At 44.1% G+C, this 25,317-nt stretch overlaps 1 protein-coding gene across 1 annotated transcript in view; it reads right to left on the bottom strand.

The window, feature by feature from the left end:
- Positions 1-25,317, bottom strand: part of LOC118400837 (IQ motif and SEC7 domain-containing protein 3-like) — a 63,656-nt gene that overhangs the window by 14,972 nt on the left and 23,367 nt on the right. The window contains 8 exon segments of the mRNA XM_052474892.1: positions 3,849-3,980; positions 5,877-6,016; positions 9,482-9,648; positions 18,739-18,861; positions 22,056-22,217; positions 23,482-24,233; positions 24,354-24,652; positions 24,655-24,697. Coding sequence (XP_052330852.1) covers positions 3,849-3,980; positions 5,877-6,016; positions 9,482-9,648; positions 18,739-18,861; positions 22,056-22,217; positions 23,482-24,233; positions 24,354-24,652; positions 24,655-24,697 — 1,818 coding nt within the window.

The raw sequence follows: 25,317 nt of genomic DNA, 5'->3' as shown, positions 1-25,317 counted from the left end.
CCCAACTCACATCCTGACCAACTAAAACAAATAAATAACACAAGAACTAGGGTCAGAACGTGACATAAACTCAAAGATAAAGCCTTTGTCACGCCCTGGTAGAAGTATTTTGTGTTTATCTTTTTTCGGCGGCAGCGTAGCCTAGTGGTTAGAGCGTTGGACTAGGAACCGGAAGGTTGCGAGTTCAAACCCCCGAGCTGACAAGGTACAAATCTGTCGTTCTGCCCCTGAACAGGCAGTTAACCCACTGTTCCCAGGCCGTCATTGAAAATAAGAATATGTTCTTAACTGACTTGCCTGGTTAAATAAAGGTAAAATTAAAAATATATTTTTTTAATTATTTGGTCAGGCCAGGGTGTGGCATGGGTTTGTGTATGTGGTGTGTATGTATTGGGATTGTAGCTTGTGGGGTGTTCTGGTTAAGTCTGAAGTGTTCTGGTTAAGTCTGAAGTGGTTCTCAATCAGAGGCAGGTGTTTATCGTTGTCTCTGATTGGGAACCATATTTCGGCAGCCATATTCTTTGAGTTTGTCGTGGGTGATTGTCCTTAGTGTCTTTGTTCCTTGTTCTGTGTGTATGTGCACCAGTATTAGGCTGTTTCGGTTTTCATTACGTTTGTTTTTTTGTAGTGTTTGTATTTAGATTCGTGTTACGTTTGTTTATTAAAACATGGATCGCAATCTACACGCTGCATTTTGGTTCGACTCTCCTTCACACCTAGAAAACCGTTTCAGAATCACCCACCACAAACGGACCAAGCAGCGTGTCAACAGGCAGGAGCAGCCCAAAGAGGAGATGCGTAAGAAGGATTTCTGGACATGGGAGGAAATCCTCGACGGGAGAGGACCCTGGGCTAAACCAGGGGAGTGTAGCCGCCCAAAGGTGCAGCAGGAGAAGAGGCAACAGGAGCAGCCCAAAGAGGAGTACAGTATGGACTATACTTCTTGGGAGGAGATAGACAGGTGGGCGGTTGACCCAGGGAGAGTGCCGGAGCCCGCCTGGGATTCGATGGAGCAGTGCGTGGAAGGTTACAGGAGAATGAGGTTGGCGAAGCAAGCACGGCGGCGCGGACGGAAGCCCGAGAGTCAGCCCCAAAAATGTATTGGGGGGATGCTCACAGGGAGTAGGGCTACGTCAGGTAGGAGACCTGTGCAAACTCCCTGTGCTTACCGGGGGGCTAGAGAGACCGGGCAGGCACCGTGTTATGCAGTGGTGCGCACGGTATCCCCAGTGCGGGTGCATAGCCCGGTGCAGTATATTCCAGCTCCTCGTATCGGCCGGGCTAGAGTGGGCATCGAGCCAGGTAAGGTTGGGCAGGCTCGGTGCTCAAGAGCTCCAGTGCGCCTGCACAGTCCGGTCTATTCAGTACCACCTCCACACCCCAGCCCTCCGGTGGCAGCTCCCCGCACCAGGCTTCCTGTGCGTGTCCTCGGTCCAGTACCACCAGTACCAGCACCACGCATCAGGCCTACAGTGCGCCTCGCCTCTCCAGCGCTGTCGGAGCCTTTCTCCTCTACAGCGCTGCCGGAGTCTCCCGCCTGTTCAGCGCAGCCAGAGCCTTCCTCCTCTCCTGCGCTGCCGGAGTCTCCTGCCTGTTCAGCGCAGCCGGAGCTGCCAGCCTGCATGGAGCAGCCAGAGCTGCCAGCCTGCATGGAGCAGCCAGAGCTGTCAGTCTGCATGGAGCAGCCAGAGCTGTCAGTCTGCAAGGAGCTGTCAGTCTGCAAGGAGCTGCCAGTCTGCAAGGAGCTGCCAGTCTGCAAGGAGCTGTCAGTCTGCAAGGAGCTGTCAGTCTGTAAGGAGCTGCCAGTCTGCAAGGAGCTGTCAGTCTGCAAGGAGCTGTCAGTTTGCAAGGAGCCGCCAGTCTGCACGGAGCCGCCAGAGCTGTCAGTCTGTAAGAAGCCGCCAGAACTTGTAGCTAGTGGGGTGTTCTGGTTAAGTCTATGGCTGTCTGAAGTGGTTCTCAATCAGTTCTCAATCAGAGGCAGGTGTTTATCGTTGTCTCTGATTGGGAACCATATTTAGGCTGCCATATTCTTTGAGTTTGTCGTGGGTGATTGTCCTTCGTGTCTTTGTTCCTTGTTCTGTGTGTATGTGCACCAGTATTAGGCTGTTTCGGTTTTCATTACGTTTGTTTTTTTTGTAGTGTTTGTATTTAGATTTGTGTTACGTTTGTTTATTAAAACATGGATCGCAATCTACACGCTGCATTTTGGTCCGACTCTCCTTCACACCTAGAAAACCGTTACAGCCTTTGTTCCTAATTTGTTTTATTAGTCTCGGGCTGTTGGTGGTTGGTGCAGCCCTGGGCGCTGGGTAGGAAAACTGTTACCATTTCATGTGTCTGAAGGTACAAACTCTGCCTTCCCGGTGGGCCTGGAGAGGAAATCAAGTACACTATGCGTACCGCTGGCCAATCAGATTGCTCAGATGACCAAATCTGTAGTAACGTAGGAGGCGTAAAAGAAAGCTACGGCAAAATTGATACTGTGAAATTTCAAAACGTTTAAAACCATGACTAGAGAGAGACTGTCAACGAATACAGCAAAGAGCTGCTGTTTTTATGAGTGAGTTCATATTTAAGTTCTCACTCAGCACTGTCAACACTTTGTATTCAACACTTTTATAACCCATAAAATGAGCGTTCTTCCTATTTCCACTCAGCGCTACAACAAGCATTGTAGCAGTAATGAATGAGTAGGAAAGTGTATCTATAGGCTTGTGTTGTTGTTATTAGCGGCTTGGATAATTTGTAATATCAAGGAATATTTAAATGTCTCTGTTCATAGGAGTAACAACATGAATTTGTGCATGAGGCAGAAATAATGCGGTGCGACTCGAGTTTCGCCATCAGCTGGAAGATGGTGTCCCTTTTTGGTCAGTGGAGGAAAGGGAGAGCGGAGGGATGTTGAGAGACAGAGCCTCAGTCTGCTGCTCTCTCCCTGAGACTGACCATCAGATGCAGCCACCATCAGCCCAGTAAAATAAAAAGCTAATTATTTAAATGTATTTTCACTCAGCTGTGCCTCACAAGTAATATAACAATGGATCTATTACCGGTGTGATCATATAGCCTACCTCAAGATTTGAAATAATATATTTTTTTTTTTAAATGTCCTGAACAACAATGCATTGGCAGGTAAATTCAAGCAAAGCCAGTATGTGGTGATAATGTATTGGGCCTATAGCTTACTGCACAAACCTCATTGCTTCAGTACTGTTTTTAATTGGTTAATGTTGCATAGGCTTATGTTAATAAAAAAATCAGAGCGCTAGATCTCAGCATGCATTTTGACACAGAAAGTGATCTTGACTCAGAAACGGTTGATGACCACTGATTTAGAACAAAAGACTGGGTCGTGTCCATAGATACAGAACAAAAAGACTGAACAACTGGGTCGCGTCCATAGAAACAGAAAAAAAAGACTGAACGACTGGGTCGCGTCCATAGAAACAGAACAAAAAGACTGAACAACTGGGTCGCATATCTGGCAACCGAACCAATAGAACGAACGACCAGCCGGCTTGGGTACCAACCCTAGATTTGTTTTGGGACTATATCTTGTGAAAGGAAGAAAAGTATGAATAAATTCATCAGAATAATGTTTTTAATGAAAATCATTATTTGATTATGTTGGTACCATTGCATAAAAGTGATAATGCCCGAGAAGCCAGTGTTTGAAGGATATATTTGCACGGTTTTCCAGGCCTAACAACACCATTGCCAATATATCCTCCAAACACCAGCTTCTCGGGCATTATCACTTAAATAAACACTAGTCATGCTTTAACGTGTGGGTGTGTGTGTGCATGTGTCCATGCGTGCGTGTGTGTGCTTGTGTGTGTTCTCACCAGTATGAGGTCGTTGAAAAGGAACACCTCTCTTTGGGTGTTCGCCAGTTTCTGTTTCAGAGGTTTGTTGAAGTCTGCCACCTCGAACAAACGACAACAGCAGACCAGCCTACGGTGGGGCACAGACAGGATCTACAGAAAAACACACACACACATACAGTTGAAGTTGGACGTTTACATACACTTAGGTTGGAGTCATTAAAACTCATTTTTCAACCACTCCACAAATGTCTTGTTAACAAATGTCTTGTTTTGTCAAGTCGGTTAGGACATCTACTTTGTGCATGACACAAGTATTTTTTCCAACAATTGTTTACAGACATATTATTTCATTTATAATTCACTGTATCACAATTCCAATGGTCAGAGGTTTACATACACTAAGTTGACTGTGCCTTTAATCAGCTTTGAAAATTCCAGAAAATAATGTCATGGATTTAGAAGCTTCTGATAGGCTAATTGACATCATTTGAGTCGATTGGAGGTGTACCTGTGGATGTATTTCAAGGCCTACCTTCAAACTCAGTGCCTCTTTGCTTGACATCATGGGGAAATCAAAAGAAATCAACCAAGACCTCAGAGAAACATTTTTAGACCTCCACAAGTCTGGTTCTTCCTTGGGAGCAATTTCCAAACACCTGAAGGTACCACGTTCACCTGTACAAACAATAGTACGCAGCCATCATACCACTCAGGATGGAGACGCGTTCAGTCTCCTAGAGATGTGTGTGTCCTGTAGCTCAGTTGGTAGAGCATGGCGCTTGTAATGCCAGGGTAGTGGGTTCGATTCCCGGGACCACCCATACGTAGAATGTATGCACACATGACTGTAAGTCGCTTTGGATAAAAGCGTCCGCTAAATGGCATATATATAATAGAGATTACCGTACTTTGGTGCAAAACGTGCAAATCAATCCCAGAACAACAGCAAAGAAACTTGTGAAGATGCTGGAGGAAACAGGTACAGAAGTATCTATATCCACAGTAAAACAAGTCCTTTATCGACATAACCTATAAGACGGCTCAGCAAGGAAGAAGCAAGTGCTCCAAAACCGCCCCAAAAAAGACAAGACTACGGTTTGCAACTGCACATGGGGACAAATATCGTACTTTTTGAAGAAATGTCCTCTGGTCTGATGAAACAAAAATAGAAAATGTTTGGCCATAATGACCATCGTTATGTTTGGAGGAAAAAGGGGGAGGCTTGCAAGCCAAAGAACACAATCCCAACCGTAAAGAACGGGGGTGGCAGCATCATGTTGTGGGGGTGCTTTGCTGCAGCAGAGATTGGTGCACTTCACAAAATAGATGGCTACATGAGGTGGGGAAATTATGTGGATATATTGAAGCAAAAGACATCAGTCAGGAAGTTAAAGCTTGGTCGCAAATGAGTCTTCCAAATGGACAATGATCCCAAGTATACTTCCAAAGTTGTGGCAAAATGGCTTAAGGACAACAAAGTCAAGGTATTGGAGTGGTCATCACAAAGCCCTGACCTCAATCCTATAGAACATTTGTGGGCAGAACTAAAAAAGCGCATGCGAGCAAGGAGGCCTACACACCTGACTCAGTTACACCAGCTCTGTCAGGAGGAATGGGCCAAAATTCACACAAATTATTGTGGGAAGCTTGTGGAAGGCTACCTGAAACGTTTCACCCAAGTTAAACAATTTGAAGGCAATGCTACCAAATACTAATTTAATGGATGTAAACTTCTGACCCACTGGGAATGTGATGGAAGAAATAAAAGTTTAAATAAACCATTCTCTCTACTATTATCCTGACATTTCACATTCTTAAAATAAAGTGCTGATGCTAACTGACCTAAGACAGGGATTCTTTACTAGGATTAAATGTTAGGAATTGTGAAAAAACTTAGTTTAAATGTATTTGGTTAAGGTGTATGTACATTTCCGACTTCAACTGTAAACCATGGGGTAAACACACACACAGACTCCACTCTCTCTCTCACACACACACATACACCAATCTCTTTCTGGCTCTCGCTCAGTCACACAACACACTCACAGTCTTCATGCCCAGTACGGACTGTTCCACACGGCTGACGTAGGTGACGTGGTCTTCGTTGGAGCGTAGCTCTCTCTGCTGGGTCCTCTCATAGATCCCTGTCACCATCTCCCTGGGGATGTCTGCCCCGTCGTCCACTCCTGAGGGAACAGGGACACACAAGGAACTAGAGGGAATTCCGAAAATGAATTGCAAACTGAATTGACCCCACCCCTGGTTCAGGCTCGTTGCAGGACAGGGCAGGAGTGGCTGATGTTAGGATCATCAGGGACCTCAGCCATTTGAGCCACGGCCTGTTCTCCCCACTTCCATCACTCAGATGCGGGCAGTACAGGAGCATCATGGCTAAAAACGAACAGACTGGCCAATAGCTTCTACCCCCAGACCATCGGGCTACTGAATAGCCACCACTAATCAGCCCCCCCCACCCACCCTTTTCTGCTTCCCCACTGGACATCTACCCTGCCCCCAGCCCGATGGACATTTATCATACTGAATAGCCACCACTATTCCTACCATATCATTATTATTAATATTATTGTTTCATTCACACATGCACTGAGCTTAAGTATTTCACTGTACACTGGAACTTCATCTGCGACCCTGTGCATGTGACAAAATAAAAATGAAATCTATCACCCTGCTGTGGCTGTATCTCAACACTAGAGGGAGATATTGTGCTGTGTTTCAGTCAAGAGACTCAACAGAAGCCTCATCCCCAGTAGAACATTTTACTGAGTTATTTATTTTATTTAACTAGGCAAGTCAGTTAAGAACAAATTCTTATTTACAATGACAGCCTACACCGGCCAAACCCGGACAGCGCTGGGCCAATTGTCCACAGCCCTATGGGACTCCCAGTCACAGCCAGTTTGTTGTCCTGGATTTAACAAATGACATCAATAAGGGCTCTCACTTGGATTCACCTGGTCAGTTTATGTCATGTTTTGTATACTCAGCGTATATTTTAATACAACACAAGACCAATTTCATATGGAATGATTGACAGCTGGTTGAAAGAGACAGATTGAATTGTGGGGGATCAGGGATGGTGAATCAGCCTGGAATCAAATCAGGGTCTGTAGTGATGCCTCTAGCACTGAGATCCTTAGACTGCTGCGCCACACGGGAGCGGACAGGAGTTAATGATGTTCAGCTCCCAGTCCATCCTCTCTCACCCCCCGATTTGGTGCGTTCTCTAGATTCACCATCTCTGATCCCCCACAATTCAATCTGTCTCTTTCAACCAGCTGTCAATCATTCCATATGAAATTGGTCCTGTGTTGTATTAAAATACACGCTGAGTATACAAAACATGACATAAACTGACCAGGTGAATCCAAGTGAGAGCTATGATCCCTTATTGATGTCACTTGTTAAATCCACTTCAATCAGTGTAGATTAAAGGGAGGAGACAGGTTAGATTAGGATTTTTGAACCTTGAGACAATTGAGACATGGATTGTGTATGTGTGCCATTCAGAGTGTAAAGGGGCAAGACAAAATATTTAAGTGCCTCTGAACAGGGCATGGTGGTATGTGCCCGGCCCACCGGTTTGTGTCAAGAACTGCAACACTGCTGTTTTTTTCACGCTCCAGTTTCCTGTGTGTTTCCCGTGTGTAACTTGACAACTGTGGGAGTCAACATGGGCCAGCATCCCTGTGGAATGCTTTTGACACCTTGTAGAGTCCATGCCCCGACAAATAGAGGCTGTTCTGAGGGCGAAAGGGGGTGCAACTAAATATTAGGAAGGTGTTCCTAATGTTTAGTATACTAAGTGTACAAAGCATTGTCTGTGCACCTGTTCTATAAATAACCGCTCCAGTGTCTCTAGTCTCTAACACCAGGCTCAGAAACACTGTCATAAATGTTGCAAGACTTCTGCAGCTTATTATACTGAGTCAAACACACACAGGCACACACTGTCCATAAATTACCACCGTGGACTTCAGATTATTTTTATTCTTTCTTCTATAAGTAGGCTCAAAAGAAAAGCAAAAAAGGCAAAAACAAAGACGTAACCCCACTAACAAGCTAGGAACCGTTTAAAAAGCTAGGTACCGTTTAACAAGCTAGGTACCGTTTAACAAGCTAGGTACCGTTTAACAAGCTAGGTACCGTTTAACAAGCTAGGTGCCGTTTAACAAGCTAGGTACCGTTTAACAAGCTAGGTACCGTTTAACAAGCTAGGTACCGTTTAACAAGCTAGGTGCCGTTTAACAAGCTAGGTACCGTTTAACAAGCTAGGTACCGTTTAACAAGCTAGGTGCCGTTTAACAAGCTAGGTGCCGTTTAACAAACTAGGTGCCGTTTAACAGGCTAGGTGCCGTTTAACAGGCTAGGTACCGTTTAACAGGCTAGGTACCGTTTAATAAGATAGGTACCGTTTAATAAGATAGGTACCGTTTAATAAGATAGGTACCGTTTAACAAGCTAGGTACCGTTTAACAAGCTAGGTACCGTTTAACAAGCTAGGTACCGTTTAACAAGCTAGGTACCGTTTAACAAGCTAGGTACCGTTTAATAAGCTAGGTACCGTTTAATAAGATAGGTACCGTTTAACAAGCTAGGTACCGTTTAACAAGCTAGGTACCGTTTAACAAGCTAGGTACCGTTTAATAAGCTAGGTACCGTTTAATAAGATAGGTACCGTTTAACAAGCTAGGTACCGTTTAACAAGCTAGGTACCGTTTAACAAGCTAGGTACCGTTTTATAAGATAGGTACCGTTTAATAAGATAGGTACCGTTTAATAAGATAGGTACCGTTTAATAAGCTAGGTACCGTTTAACAAGCTAGGTACCGTTTAATAAGATAGGTACCGTTTAATAAGATAGGTACCGTTTAATAAGATAGGTACCGTTTAACAAGCTAGGTACCGTTTAATAAGATAGGTACCGTTTAACAAGCTAGGTACCGTTTAACAAGCTAGGTACCGTTTAACAAGCTAGGTACCGTTTAATAAGCTAGGTACCGTTTAACAAGCTAGGTACCGTTTAATAAGCTAGGTACCGTTTAACAAGCTAGGTACCGTTTAACAAGCTAGGTACCGTTTAATAAGCTAGGTACCGTTTAACAAGCTAGGTACCGTTTAACAAGCTAGGTACCGTTTAACAAGCTAGGTACCGTTTAACAAGCTAGGTACCGTTTAATAAGCTAGGTACCGTTTAACAAGCTAGGTACCGTTTAATAAGCTAGGTACCGTTTAACAAGCTAGGTACCGTTTAACAAGCTAGGTGCCGTTTAACAAACTAGGTACCGTTTAACAAGCTAGGTACCGTTTAACAAGCTAGGTGCCGTTTAATAAGCTAGGTACCGTTTAACAAGCTAGGTACCGTTTAACAAGCTAGGTACCGTTTAACAAGCTAGGTACCGTTTAACAAGCTAGGTACCGTTTAATAAGATAGGTACCGTTTAATAAGATAGGTACCGTTTAATAAGATAGGTACCGTTTAATAAGATAGGTACCGTTTAACAAGCTAGGTACCGTTTAACAAGCTAGGTACCGTTTAACAAGCTAGGTACCGTTTATAGATTTGTGTTTCACACACAAACAACACACAGACAGACAAACACAGACACACATATACAAAGACAGCCAGTCACCTCGTAGGTTACGTATGAAGTCGTCAAGGCCCATCTTGCGTTGAGGTTTGATGTTAGGGGAATACATATCAGTGTTGAGGAGGACCACAGCAAAGGCCAGGATGAAAATGGTGTCTGGGTTATGGAACTGCTGCACCACCTCGGGATTACACATACAATACCTCTGACTGGAGAGATGGAGAGAGAGAGATGTAAAGAGAGTTGTTGTTACAAATACAGTACCTCTAACAGGGGGTAGAGGGAGATATTGAAAAAGAGACAGAGAAGGAGATAGTCAAAGAGAGAGACAGTGAAAGGGACAGAAAGACAAAGTGAAATAATAACAATAATAATTTGGTGGATGCATAAATGTGTCCTATTTCTGTGCACTGGACATGAATTGGATGTGTTTTTTGCATATACCAACTCCCCCTGAGAGTGAGAGTTCTTAACAGCAACCCTGACTTAATTAGGGTTAAGTGCCTTGCTCAAAGGCACATCAACAGATTTTCCACTTTGTCTCTGGCCCAATACTAAATACTAGGCTATATGCCAAGACAGAAAGCCATTCTGTTGTAATGGCCTCAGAGACAAACTGCTTGTCCATTCGTGTCATTAGTTAGTAACTATTTAATTTTTCTTTCTTAACTTCAGACATTATGTAATACTGTTTATTTGTGGGTTCTTACATCCTGAGAAGAGATACACACATACAAGCTTCCTAAGTTTTCAGTTTCTTGAGAGTCCTGCTGCACATCAAATACTCTTGACACTGGGAAGGAGCAGTGTTTGTGTGAGTTCAGAAGCTGATCTCCAGGTCACTGCTAACGTATTCACAAAAGCATACAGCACTCAACCCCAGAAAAACAAAGAACTACTTCCAGCAACCATGGAAAGCAACCTGCCATCCCCCAAGGTCACTGCCAACAATACAATACTTGAAAACATTCCCAGTTTCACATACCTAGGTAGCCACCTCTCCACCAATATCCTAATGGATAATATCCTAAGACCGCACTCAATGAGCTGTATGAGGCCATAAGCAAACAGGAAAACACTTATCTAGCGGCGGCGCTCCAAGTGGCAGGGCTTTAATGCAGGAAACTTAAATCTGTTTTACCTCATTTCTACCAGCATGTTAAATGTGCAACCAGAGGGAAAAAAACTTGAGAGCAACTTTACACACAGAGACTTGTACAAAGCTCTCCCTCGCACTCCATTTGGCAAATCTGACCATAATTCTATCCTCCTGATTCCTGCTTACAAGCAAAAACTAAAGCAGGAAGCACCAGTGACTCACTCAATAAAGAAGTGGTCAGACGACGCAGATGCTAAGCTGCAGGACTGTTTTGCTAGCACTGACTAGAATATGTTCCGGGATTCTTCTGATGGCATTGAGGAGTACACCACATCAGTCACTGGCTTCATCAATAAGTGCATCGACGACGTTGTCCCCACAGTGACCGTATGTACATACCCCAACCAGAAGCCATGGTTTACAGGCAACATCCGCACTGAGCTAAAGGGTAGAGCTGCCACTTTCAAGGAGCGGGACTCTAACCTGGAAGCTTATAAGAAATCGCGCTATGCCCTCCAACGAACCATGAAACGGGCAAAGCATCAATACAAGACTTAAGATTGAATTGTACTACACCAGCTCCAACGCTCGTCTTATGTGGCAGGGCTTGCAAACTATTACAGACTACAAAGGGAAGCACTGCCGTGAGCTGCCCAGTGACAAGAGCCTACCAGACGAGCTAAATTACTTCTATGCTCGCTTCGAGGCTAGCAACACAGAAGCATGCTGGCCAACTGGCAAGCGTCTTCACTGAAATGTTCAACCTGTCCCTGACTGAGTCTGTAATACCAACATGTTTCAAGCAGACCACCATAGTTCCTGTGCCCAAGAACACTAAGTTAACCTGCCTAAATGACTACCGACCCGTAGCATTCATGTCCATAGCCATGAAGTGCTTTGAAAGGCTGGTCATGGCTCACAACAACACCATTATCCCAGAAACCCTAGACCCACTCCAATTTGCATACCGCCCAAAAAGATCCACAGATGATGCAATCTCTATTGCAGTCCACACTGCCCTTTCCCACCTGGACAAAAGGAACACATATGTGAGAATGCTATTTATTGACTACAGCTCAGCACCATAGAGCCCTCAAAGCTCATCACTCATCACTCATCACTCATCACTAAGGACGCTGGGACTAAGCAGCTCCCAATGCAACTGGATCCTGGACTTCCTGACGGGCCGCCCCCAGGTGGGAAGGGTAGGTAACAACACATCTGCCACGCTGTTCCTCAACACGGGGGCCATTAGGGGGTGCGTGCTCAGTCCCCTGCTGCACTCCCTGTTCACCCATGACTGCATGGCCAAGCACGACTTCAACACCATCATTAAGTTTGCAGACAACACAACAGTGGTAGGCCTGATCACCAATAACAATGAGACAGCTTATAGGGAGGTCGGTGACCTGGCCGTGTGGGGCCAGGATAAGAACCTCTCCCTTAACATGATGAAGACAAAGGAGATTATTGTGGACTACTGGAAAAGGAAGACCGAGCACACCCCCATTCTCATCGACGGGGCTGTAGTGGAGCAGGTTGAGAGCTTCAAGTTCCTTGGTGTCCACATCACCAACATACTATCCAAACACACCAAGACAGTCATGAAGAGGGTATGACAAAACCTATTCTCCCTCAGGGAACTGAAAATATTTGGCATGGGTCCTCAGATCCTCAAAAGGTTCTACAGCTGCACCATCGAGAGCATCCTGACTGGTTGCATCACTGCCTGGTATGGCAACTGCTCGGCCTCTGACCACAAGGCACTACAGAGGGTAGTGCGTATGGCCCAGTATATCACTGAGGCCAAGCTTCCTGCCATCCAGGACCTCTATACCAGGCAGTGTCAGAGGAAGCCCCTAAAAATTTTCAAAGACTCCATCCACCCTAGTCATAGACTGTTGTCTCTGCTACCGCATGGCAAGCGATACTGGAATGCCAAGTCTAGGTCCAAAAGGCTTCTTAACAGCTTCTAACCCCAAGCCATAAGACTCCTGAACAGCTAATCTAATGGCTACCCAGACTATTTGCATTAATTTTTACCCCTTTTCTCCCCAATTTTGTGGTATCCAATTGTTAGTAGCTACTATCTTGTCTCATCGCTACAACTCCCGTACGGGCCCGGGAGAGACAAACGTTGAAAGTCATGCGTCCTCCGATACACAACCAAGCCGCACTGCTTCTTAACACAGCGCGCATCCAACGCGGAAGCCAGCCGCACCAATGTGCGCCCGCCACAGGAGTCGCTGGTGCTTGGTGAGACAAGGATATCCCTACCAGCCAAACCCTCCCTAACCCGGACGACGCTAGGCCAATTGTACGTCGCCCCACAGACCTCCCGGTCGCGGCCAGGTACGAGAGAGCCTGGGAGCGAAACCAGAGTCTCTGGTGGCACAGCTGGCACTACAGTACAGCGCCCTTAACTACTGCGCCACACGGGAGGCCCAACACTCATTTTTCTTAAAACTGCATTGTTGGTTAAGGGCTTGTATGTAAGCATTTCCCTGTTAGGTCTACACCTGTTGTATTCGGCACATGTGAATCAATAACATTTTATTTGATGATGAAATCCAACATTGGATTGCTCGAACAAGTGCTGCCTTTGGCAAACTCAAAAACAGGGTCTTCAAGGATTGCAACACTACCACCAGGAACAAAGTGGACGTGTACAAGCTGTGATCATCCCGACCCTGCTATACGGTGCAGAAACCTGGACCGTATTTTGAAAACACATCAAACCCCTTGAAAGATTCCACCATGCTGCCTCAGGAAAATACTTAACATCAGCTGGGAAGACAGACAAACCAACATCAGTCACCTGGGGTGAACCAACTCCTCCAATATAGAAGCCATCGTAATGAGACCAACTCCGATGGGCAGGTCACCTCATGAGGAAGAGCGACTCAAGGCCTCCTAAACAGATCTTCTACTCACAGCTAAAGAAAATACTTGTATTTTGTAATTTATTTGAAAATACCAACTTTTCAATACTCGAGGTAGTCGAATATAGAGATTCAACTAAAGGCATCTTATTGGCATCTATTTCCTCTGATATTCAAATACAGGTCTCAGAAAAACAAATAATATTTGAAGGTATTTGAATATATGCAAGTTATTTGACTGCCAAAGAAGTGTTTAACAGACATTTTTCAGAATTGCTTTACATCCTGCATTTCATTACTCTTTGATTCTATTTTAGCCTATGATTCTTTAACGGTAATTTTAGATCTTGGTTAATCATTTAAGATGGAAATTGCATTTGATGAACATCAAGGTCTCAAACTTAAGCCGCTCTGAGGGCAAAAGGGTTCAACTCAATATTAGGAAGGTGTTCCTAATGTTTGGTAAACTCAGTGTTTTTGGTTCGACACAAATGGCCTAGGACATGGACATAGGATAGACACATTTTTATGTACATAAATATATAATTAATAATAATAATTAACACTGAGAGTGGTAAATATGTCACTGAAAGTGTGGAGTCTGTGGACCCATATAGACACTGGAAAAGTTTTCAATTTACACACTGCTTAGTGTAAATACTTATTCAAATATTTTCTGTGTTAATTATATACATTTATTATATATTATTATATATGTTATATATACACTGCTCAAAAAAATAAAGGGAACACTTAAACAACACAATGTAACTCCAAGTCAATCACACTTCTGTGAAATCAAACTGTCCACTTAGGAAGCAACACTGATTGACAATACATTTCACATGCTGTTGTGCAAATGGAATAGACAACAGGTGGAAATTATAGGAAATTAGCAAGACACCCCCAATAAAGGAGTGGTTCTGCAGGTGGTGACCACAGACCACTTCTCAGTTCCTATGCTTCCTGGCTGATGTTTTGGTCACTTTTGAATGCTGGCGGTGCTTTCACTCTAGTGGTAGCATGAGACGGAGTCTACAACCCACACAAGTGGCTCAGGTAGTGCAGCTCATCCAGGATGGAACATCAATGCGAGCTGTGGCAAGAAGGTTTGCTGTGTCTGTCAGCGTAGTGTCAAGAGCATGGAGGCGCAACCAGGAGACAGGCCAGTACATCAGGAGCCGTGGAGGAGGGCAACAACCCAGCAACAGGACAGCTACTGCCGCCTTTGTGCAAGGAGGAGCAGGAGGAGCACTGCCAGAGCCCTGCAAAATGACCTCCAGCAGGCCACAAATGTGCATGTGTCTGCTCAAACGGTCAGAAACAGACTCCATGACGGTGGTATGAGGCCCCGACGTCCACAGGTGGGGGTTGTGCTTACAGCCCAACACCGTGCAGGACGTTTGGCATTTGCCAGAGAACACCAAGATTGGCAAATTCGCCACTGGTGCCCTGTGCTCTTCACAGATGAAAGCAGGTTCACACTGAGCACATGTGACAGACGTGACAGAGTCTGGAGACGCCGTGGGGAACGTTCTGCTGCCTGCAACATCCTCCAGCATGACCGGTTTGGCGGTGGGTCAGTCATGGTGTGGGGTGGCATTTCTTTGGGGGGGCCGCACAGCCCTCCATGTGCTCGCCAGAGCTAGCCTGACTGCCATTAGGTACCGAGATGAGATCCTCAGATCCCTTGTGAGACCATATACTGGTGCGGTTGGCCCTGGGTTCCTCCTAATGCAAGACAATGCTAGACCTCATGTGGCTGGAGTGTGTCAGCAGTTCCTTCAAGAGGAAGGCATTGATGCTATGGACTGGCCCGCCCGTTCCTCAGACCTGAATCCAATTAAGCACATCTGGGACATCATGTCTTGCTCCATCCACCAACGCCACATTGCACCACAGACTGTCCAGGAGTTGGTGGATGCTTTAGTCCAGGTCTGGGAGGAGATCCCTCGGGAGACCATCCGCCACCTCATCAGGAGAATGCCCAGGCGTTGTAGGGAGGTCATACAGGCACGTGGAGGCCACACACACGACTGAGCCTCATTTTGACTTGTTTTAAGGACATTACATCAAAGTTGGATCAGCCTGTAGTGTGGTTTTCCACTTTAATTTTGAGTGTGACTCCAAATCCAGACCTCCATGGGTTGATAAATTGGATTTCCATTGATAATTTTTGTGTGATTTTGTTGTCAGCACATTCAACTATGTAACGAAAAAAGTATTTAATAAGAATATTTCATTAATTCAGATCTAGGATGTGTTATTTTAGTGTTCCCTTTATTTTTTTGAGCAGTGTATAATTTTACCACCAATAATTTGCACTCTCTGGGACACTTGACATTAAGACCTAGATTCAATCAGATCAAGCATAAACACGTGACTGCCGACACCTTTTTTGGCGGTGTTGGAGTTGTAACTGCATTAGACCTGTCAAATCGGTGAGCAGCTGCCTGTGTAATCATTGTCACGAAGCCACACCAGTCCTACTCAAGTTCGTATTTCAGAACGAGAAAGTGTAGGCTACTCTATATAGAAATAATGACACTCAAATTTAAAATCAAAAATAGTGAGGATTTCTATCAGCCTAATTGAGGTGTAGATTACATATCATATCCCGGTGTTCCAACTAGTAAACATGCAAGTCCTGGTATAATTCCAGGAGCCACTTGTGGATTTGACAGCTCTAATGCAGTTCCACTGTCACGGATCCCTCCAGAACATTTATTATGCACACCTGTACCCTGTTCCCAATTATTAGTACTTGTATAAGTGTGCCCTTTGGTTTCCATTGGGCTGTCGTTTATTGTTACAATGGCTTTCGTGCCATTGTGGATTGCGCAGATGATTATGGGTCTCGTCCTGTGAGTTAATCATTGTGTGCGTGTATTATTTATTCAAGGTACTCCTCGCTCTTTTGTTTTGGGTTTCTACCCTGTGTTTTGTTACTTGTTTGTTTGGTCTTCATCCCCGTGCCTTTACACAGCACGCCGTAATTTGGGTTTAATAAAAAAAACTATTACGCATTCTTGCGTCTGTCTCCTGACCCTTCATGCCAACGTGACATCCACCACCAAAACAACCGCTATGCAGGTGTTTGTTAGTGCAGATCTGATAGGGCTAGATTCTAAGTGTGCATAAAAAAAAACTGAGCTAATATGGCTTACTTGCTTGAAAAAAATTTGGTTTCTGCTGACAATTGAGATGTACAAACTGTCATAAGGGGATTACGAGCGGATAAGAGGCAATCTGTTATTTCGATTGAGACTTTAATGAGCGAACTAGGACGGACGTGGTCAATATAACTATTTGTTTAGCACTTTTGAAATGTACAGTGACAGAATACAGAACATGGGCCGGTCTTACAGTATTCTCCCAAGTCAGAACCGTGGATAAATAAAGGGGGCATATAAGCATACAATGAAAGCTCTTACAATATTTGAAGATGACATTTCTCTAAAACAGGCTATAGGCTACATGTGCACTACCAACAGCTAAACAGCTTACTACACAACATACAGCTAGTAGTACTTTCTTAGCTACAGTATACATATATCCCTGGCATATTACGTCATTTATGCAGCAGCATACAAGACATTGTTGGACTCACCTTTTAGTGCTGTGCCCACTTGAACAGAGGAAGGTGGCGCGGCGGTCCTTGGTGGGCAAATTTTGTCATCAAACTATATCGTTAAAGTCTGTCATTCTCAGGATTTATGGTGCTTTCAAGACAACTGGGAACACTTAAAAAAACAAGGTTGCATCATGATGACATCAGTGATCTTCAGGTTGGAGCTCTAGAAAGAGGTGACTTGCAATTCCAAGTTGGATGACCATTCAAAACTTATTTTCCCAGTCGGAGCTCGTTTCTTCCAAGTTCCCAATTGTCTTGAATGCACTGAAGTCAGATTTCCCAGTTCCGAGTTTCCAGTTGTTTTGAGCACGGCATAAGTCATGCTGGATTGACAGCATTGTCAATGTTGTATGTTAATCCTTTTAAGCTTGGAAAAGACACCCTTAAACCCAGATTTGGGACCACACACCCACTCCACTGAATAGCAGGCTAGCGATTGCTGCAGTTAGACACTGATTCCTTCCAAACAGCTCATTGTTGAATTTGCGATTTCCAACTTGTTGTGTAATTTTTATGTCCAATGGCCGATGAGCACCGATACATTTTATCTATAATTTATCCTCATTATTTATCTTCATATGACAAGGATTGAAAAGGATTTGCCAGTAGATTGTCGACTTCATTCATGTTGATGAATGCTAGCTTGCCATCAAAGCTACTGTATATATGTAATTTGACTCAATTTTATCTGTGGCTAATGACCTTGAGCCTTCTTGGATGGGCACTTCTAATGTAACTCTTTGGCAGCACCTAAGGGATTCGAATTCTTGAGCTCTACCCTTAGATTTTTCAAGGCGTAGTTTCCCCACGAGTGAAAGAACATTGAACCAATCATGGCGCAACTAGAAAACATTACCAACCCCTACGTTCCATATTTTCCGCTGGCTGCCCCACAACCACGGAATGCACTGAGCTAGGCTGAAACACCTGCATTTGGAGATGCCTTACAAAATGTGGCTTTATTAATCAATGATAAAAAATAAAATAAATGTTTTACCTTGTTTGCAAACTGATATGTGACATGTATTAATGCCAAAATAACGGGTGCCACTGCTTCACATGTTGTCACATATTGCTTCACATGGTTGTCACATTAACTTCACATTAAATGAGATCTCACAAGATCACGTGCTCACATGATCACTTGCGAAATTAATGTGTTTATCCGTAAAGGAATAACTCCGTTAAAATTACTTCTTATGTTACCCTTATGACAGATGACATAACATCCGTTACCTAACAGACCTGTAATAGCATGTCTACACTACTACCCCCTCCCAACTCTGTATTATGTCATCCTTGAGCTGTTCTTGTCTAATGATGTTCTGTATTATGTCATTCTGTATTATGTTTCATGTTTTGTGTGGACCCCAGGAAGAGTAGCTGCTGAATGGGGATCCTAGTAAAAAAAAATACCAATACCAAATACCAAAGACCCTAATCCAGGATGTAGGACACTTCTTGTTTTAGACCTGAGAGAACACTCGGTAGGTGGAATTGAGCTCATCTCTGATATTGATAGATTATCTCAGCTGCTGAGGTTATTAGTAGTTAGGTCAAATGTGGTGCTACGTTGGAACCTGCTGTTCATGGCACTCCAGAACTAGAGTGCCTAACCCTGGAGTAACCTTGATTGACTTCAGTTCAGTTTAAGGGTGTGATGTGATTGGTTGATGGGTCTGACCTGAAAGCTTCAATGAGTCTCTCCACCTTCTGGGCCTCTCCCTGGACTCTGATGTGAGACTGGAACTTCCTCAGAGCCTCATCCAGCTCCATCCCAGAGAAGTCCATCTCATCCACCACACAGCTAGAGAGACAGAGGGGGAGGAGAGGTTAGTTGCGTATGTCTCGCTCATGTCACTGTTGACGTCATTGGTGTGTGTGTGTGTGTACGAGGGTGAGTGTACAACTGCTCTTGGTGTTTTTTTTCTTCCTTTTTTAGTCATAGTTTCATTACAGAGCCACTGACCTGGAACATATATACACACACACACACACACACACAAATATGCTTACACACTTGACAAATGCAAATATACAGTACATATTCCGTCCAATGGATAAGGGCAAAGAAAGCTGTGTGAGACAGAGAGAGAGATAGAGGGGGAGTAGAGAGAAAAGAAGAGAGAGAAGGGCGAGAGATGTAGAGAAAAACATTGTGCTGAGTGCTGTGACCTATTTTTTCTCAAAGCAAAACACACTCTCTCCTGGCTCTCTCTCTCTCTGCAGTATGAGAGCATGCATCCATGTGTGTGTGTGCGCATTTACAGTGGGGTCTGGAATTATTGGATCCCTTGATAAAGATCAGCAAAAATACTGTATATAATAAATAATACAAATACTATGCTATATTGTATGCTCAAACTACATATATTGTACTAAAGCAATAACCCCAAGCACACATCAAAATGGCCGTGCACACCAGCAGTGGGTTTGGCCTTCGAAAGAGCATATGCAGAAAATACCTCATCCCTACTGTAAAATCTGGTGATTTTAAGTTTAGCATACAATAGTTTTGGAGCATACAATCAGTGTTGTAAAATACTTAAGTAAAATTACTTCAAAGTACTACAGTCGTGGCCAAAAGTTTTGAGAATGACACAAATATTAATTTCCACAAAGTTTGCTGCTTCAGTGTCTTTAGATATTTTTGTCAGATGTTACTATGGAATACTGAAGTATAATTACAAGTATTTCATAAGTGTCAAATGATTGTATTGACAATTACATGAAGTTGATGCAAAGAGTCAATATTTGCAGTGTTGACCTTTCCTTTTCCAGACTCCTGCAATCCGCCCTGGCATGCTGTCAATTAACTTCTGGGCCACATCCTGACTGATGGCAGCCCATTCTTGCATAATCAATGTTTGGAGTTTGTCAGAATTTGTGGGGTTTTGGTTGTCTCCTCTTGAGGATGGACCACAAGTTCTCAATGGGATTAAGGTCTGGGGAGTTTCCTGGCCATGGAACCAAAATATCAATGTTTTGTTCCCCGAGCCACTTAGTTATCACTTTTGCCTTATGGCAAGGTGCTCCATCATGCTGGAAAAGGCATTGTTCGTCACCAAACTGTTCCTGGATGGTTGGGAGAAGTTGCTCTCGGAGGATGTGTTGGTACCATTCTTTATTCATGGCTGTGTTCTTAGGCAAAATTGTGAGTGAGCCCACTCCCTTGGCTGAGAAGCAACCCCACACATGAATGGTCTCAGGATTCTTTACTGTTGGCATGACACAGGACTGATGGTAGCGCTCACCTTGTCTTCTCCGGACACGCTTTTTTCCGGATGCCCCAAACAATCGGAAATGGGATTCATCAGAGAAAATGACTTTACCCCAGTCCTCAGCAGTCCAATCCCTGTACCCTTTGCAGAATATCAGTCTGTCCCTGATGTTTTTCCTGGAGAGAAGTGGCTTCTTTTGTGGTCCTTCTGTAGCTCAGTTGGTAGAGCATGGCGCTTGTAACGCCAGGGTAGTGGGTTCGATCCCCGGGACCACCCATATGTAGAATGTATGCACACATGTAAGTCGCTTTGGATAAAAGCGTCTGCTAAATGGCATATATTATTATTATTATTATTCTTTGTTGCCCTTCTTGACACCAGGCCACCCTTCAAAAGTCTTCACCTCACTGTGCGTGCAGATGAACTCACACCTGCCTGCTGCTATTCTTTAGCAAGTTCTGTACTGGTGGTGCGCCGATCCCGCAGCTGAATCAACTTAAGGAGACGGTCATGGAGCTTGCTGGACTTTCTTCCTGAAGCCTTTTTCACAACAATTGAACTGCTCTCCTTGAAGTTCTTGATGATCCGATACATTTTTGATTTAGGTGCAATCTTACTGGCAGCAATATCCTTGCCTGTGAAGCCCTTTTTGTGCAAAGCAATGATGACGGCACGTGTTTCCTTGCAGTTAACCATGATTGACAGAGGAAAAACAATGATTCCAAGCACCACCCTCCTTTTGAAGCTTCCAATCTGTTATTCTAACTCAATCAGCATGACAGAGTGATCTCCAGCCTTGTCCTCGTCAACACTCACACCTGTGTTAACGAGAGAATCACTGACATGATGTCAACTGGTCCTTTTGTGGCAGGGCTGAAATGCAGTGGAAATGTCTTTTGGGGATTCAGTTCATTTGCATGGCAAAGAGGAACTTTGCAATTAGTTGCATTTCATCTGAACACTCTTCATAACATTCTGGAGTATATGCAAATTGCCATCATACAAACTGAGACAACAGACTTTGTGAAAATGTATATTTGTGTCATTCTCAAAACTTTTGGCCACGACTGAAGTTAAGTCGTTTTTTGGGGTATCTGTAATTTTGACTACTTTTACTTTTACTTCACTACATCCCGAAAGAAAATAATGTCGTTTTTACTCCATACATTTTCCCTGACACCCAAAAGTACTCTTTACATTTTGAATTCTTAACAGGATAGGAAAATGGTCAAATTCACGGACTTATCAAGAGAACCTCCCTGGTCAACCCTTGTGCCTCTGATCTGGCGGACTCATAGCACACATACTTTGTTTGTTAATTATGTCTGAGTGTTGGAGTGTGCCCCTGGCTATCCATAAATAAATAAATAAATAAATAAAACAAGAAAATGGCGCTGTCTGGTTTGCTTAATATAAGGAATTTTAAATGATTCATACTTTTACTTTTGATACTTAAGTATATTTAAAATCAAATACTTTTAGACTTTTATTCAAGTAGAATTTTACTGGGTGACTTTCAATTTTTACTTTTTCATCTTCTATTAAGTTATCTTTACTTATACTCAAGTATGACGATTGGGTACTTTTTCCACCACAGCATACAATATACAGTAGCTAAGTATTTGTACAGTCTTTTATGCCCATCTTTATTAAGGGATCCAATCATTCCGGACCCTACTGTATGTGTAAAACATATTGTATATGCCGTATGCATGCATTCAAGTGTGTATGTGTGGTTGTCTGTGCATGTGTGTGTGCTATATTTTGTGTGTGGACTCACTCCAGGACATCTCTGTTGAAGAGTAGCTTACTGTTCCCCAGGAACTCTCCAATCATCTGTCGGCTCAGGCCCTTCCTTTGTAGCAGGAAGTGGGCCACGCCCATGGGCGTGTCTGGGACAAAACCACGGGTGATCAGGAAGTGGATGCCTCGCTCTGGGTTCCTACAGCAGAGATAGACAGCACAATATTGGTATATGCATGTGTGTGTGGGTGGATGTGGATAGGACCGTAAAGTAACAGGCAACTCTATCAGTGAAGAACTTTAGCTAATTTACATTAACTACAGGCTGCAGGCCAACAGTATGTACCACTATATATAGAGAACACCTCTCTCTCTCTCCCTTTTCTAGACCAGATACCTGTTCTGTGAATAATTCTATGAGTAGCTAAAGGACAATTCGACCCTGTGTGTGTCAGGGAATTGAATTGAGGATGCCTCATAAATTCCAATTCAATTATTGAATTTCAATTGAAGTAGTAAACAGGATGCAGAATTGCAATTTTAATTTTAATTAAAGGAAATAGAATTGAATTCAGTGAAAGGAAATACAATGCAAATGCCTCTTCTATTTTAGGTATAGTCTATACAAATATGCATCTTGTACATAAAACACCAAACATGTCGTTATATACATGCATATAAAATATTGTTGAAGCAATTGATTTTCAGGACTAACTCTTAAAAGGAATGATCAAGGAAAACAAACCCACTGGGCACAGACATCAATTCAACGTCTACTCCACGTTGGTTCAACGAATTTCATTTAAATGTCGTGGAAACAACGTTGATTCAACCATTGTGTGCCCATGGGAAATCTGTATGCAAATATTATAGGTTATCATATTTCATTAATCCCTTACATTTGTTTTAATATGGGGGAAATACTACTTTTCCCAGAATGCATTAGTTTGACCATCAAGTTGACCCTTAAAAAAAACAAGCCAAACAAATGAAATGGTTGGTTGAAATATAATTGGCTATTCTAAGCACTAAGGTTAAAGAGTACATGAACAAGAGTACATTGTTTCCAGAGAATTACATATTCTTTGGTATCTGGAAGTTTGACCTTTCAGATTAAATGAAACTCTCATGTTCTATGACTGAAAGGAATTTCTTTGAATTGTACTGAATTAAATTCTACTTCCTGTCACTCAAATTCAAATTCTACATCCTGTGGGTTGTGGCCAATTCAATTAAAATTTCAAATCATGAGTTGAATGGGAGTCAATTCCAAAATTCGTAATTGAACACAACCCTGGTATTAGGTATATAAAGTATTTGCGTATTTGTATTTGCATGCATGTGTGTGTGTGTGTGTGTGTGTGTGTGTGTGTGTGTGTGTGTGTGTGTGTGTGTGTGTGTGTGTGTGTGTGTGTGTGTGTGTGTGTGTGTGTGTGTGTGTGTGTGTGTGTGTGTGCACTCACACGTTGAAGAGGTTGAGTCCAATGCGATAGAGTCGTTTGCGATGCGTATCAGTGGAGAGTGTGGGGGATCGGCAGGAGGTAGGGTCCTGGCAGCGGTCTCTAGGCAGAGAGAGGACCAGGGCCTGGAGAGCCTCAGAGGTGGGGTCGCTGGTTGACTGGGACCCTGGCTGGGACTGGGGGTGATGAGCCTTGGGGTATGTTGAGTACTGGGGGTACTGGGAATAGGATGACTGAGTGGTATACTGGTTAGACTGGGCTGAGGTAGAGGTGGAGGTGGAACTGAGTCTCTCTGAGCCACTCTGCCTCCCCATCTCTCCCCCCTGCCCTGTCACAGTTGAACCCCTTCTCGACCCTCCTCCCTCCAACAACTCACTGGGAGGGGGGGCAGGAAACTCCGCCTCACCCCTTAGCTGGGAGGTTGTTGATTGAGTCCTCACCCCTCCTCCCTTCTCTCCCCCATCCACTGAGACTTGCCTGCTCCCTCCTGCTCCTGCCCCTGTGTTGCCGTGGGTAGCAGTGGTAGTCGTGGAGGTGGTAGTCGTGGAGACAGTGTAGTTGTTGGTGTCGATGTGAACGGTGACGTCTCTGAAGGCCATGAGCAGGGAGCTGGCACTGCGAGGCATGCAGGCACTCTGTGCAGCCATCCGAAACGCCCCGGGGTCCATCAGCAGCCCCGCTGTCCCCCCCTCAACCCCCTCCGACAGGCTCCACCCACGCAGGGCCTCGTCTATCGAATGGGCCAGTGAGCGTACCTGGAATAAGAATCATAATACGAGTCATTGGAACACCTGTAAGTTTTATGATGCTACGCTAGGCTTACTGTTTACTGATGCTAGACTATGCTAGGCTAAAGTGCTACATATAAAGCTCACCTGCTCTGAGAAGCAGTCCTCCAGCTGTGTGAGCGAGGGCCCGGGGCCCGTGGCGGGGGAGGGGGGCAGGGAGGTGGAGCGTGAAGGGGGTGGTGGGGGTGTTTTGGGGCGCAGGGGGGGTCTCCCGGTCTCTAACAAGAAGCTGTGTCGCTGGGTGGATTTTTGGTTCCGGCTGGGGTTGGGCCGGCGCAGGGAGATGCGGCGTGGCAACTTGCTCTCTGACAGAGAGTTACGGATCTTCTGGAAGTTCTTACTGAGCTGGTACTGACGGAACGCCATCTGAATACAACACGCAGCGCGCGCGACACCAGGTGGCCACCGTACCTCTGTTCCAACTCCTCTATCTACAAACAGAGAGGGAGAGAGAGGAAAGAGAAGAACAGAGAAAAATATTGTTAGTAAGGTTTTGGGGGGAGGGATATTGTAGTCACAGAGCAATGCTACAAGCCTCCATTTGTTAAACTGGATATTTCTCCAAAATAAAAAGGATAGCAGGACAAGCTCTCCTCTCCTAAAACAGTACAACAGACTCCAATCCCTCTTCATCACAGACACCAATCACTACATCACTGTGTTTCAGGGAAACAGAAGACAAAAAGAAAGCTATTTTATTAAGACATTCTTCTGTTTCACATACAGATGTAGGATCTTAATTTGATCACCCTGTTGCAGGACAACTTTCCTGCAATGCAGGAGATTTAAAAGGTTTTAAAAGGCTTTTTAAGTTTGCCATCTCCACTTAAAAATTTCAGACTAGATTTTCCCGTACGAAAAATGGATCCACCCCTACAAAAATGCCCAATAATTACAATCCACATAATACTTCACATTTCACAAATTAAGATCCGACATCTCTATTCAGCAAGCAATCCCCTTTTACTTCCTCTGAGACTCAGAGAGAGGGGGAGTGGGAAGGAGATGCAGAGAAGGGGGGGAGAGAGAGAGCGAAAGAAACACACAGGCA

The sequence above is a fragment of the Oncorhynchus keta genome, chromosome 22 (genome assembly GCF_023373465.1).
Source record: "Oncorhynchus keta strain PuntledgeMale-10-30-2019 chromosome 22, Oket_V2, whole genome shotgun sequence".
Lineage (NCBI taxonomy): Eukaryota > Metazoa > Chordata > Actinopteri > Salmoniformes > Salmonidae > Oncorhynchus > Oncorhynchus keta.
The sequence above is the reverse complement of the archived record's forward strand: the minus strand, read 5'-3'. Positions and strand labels throughout refer to the sequence as shown.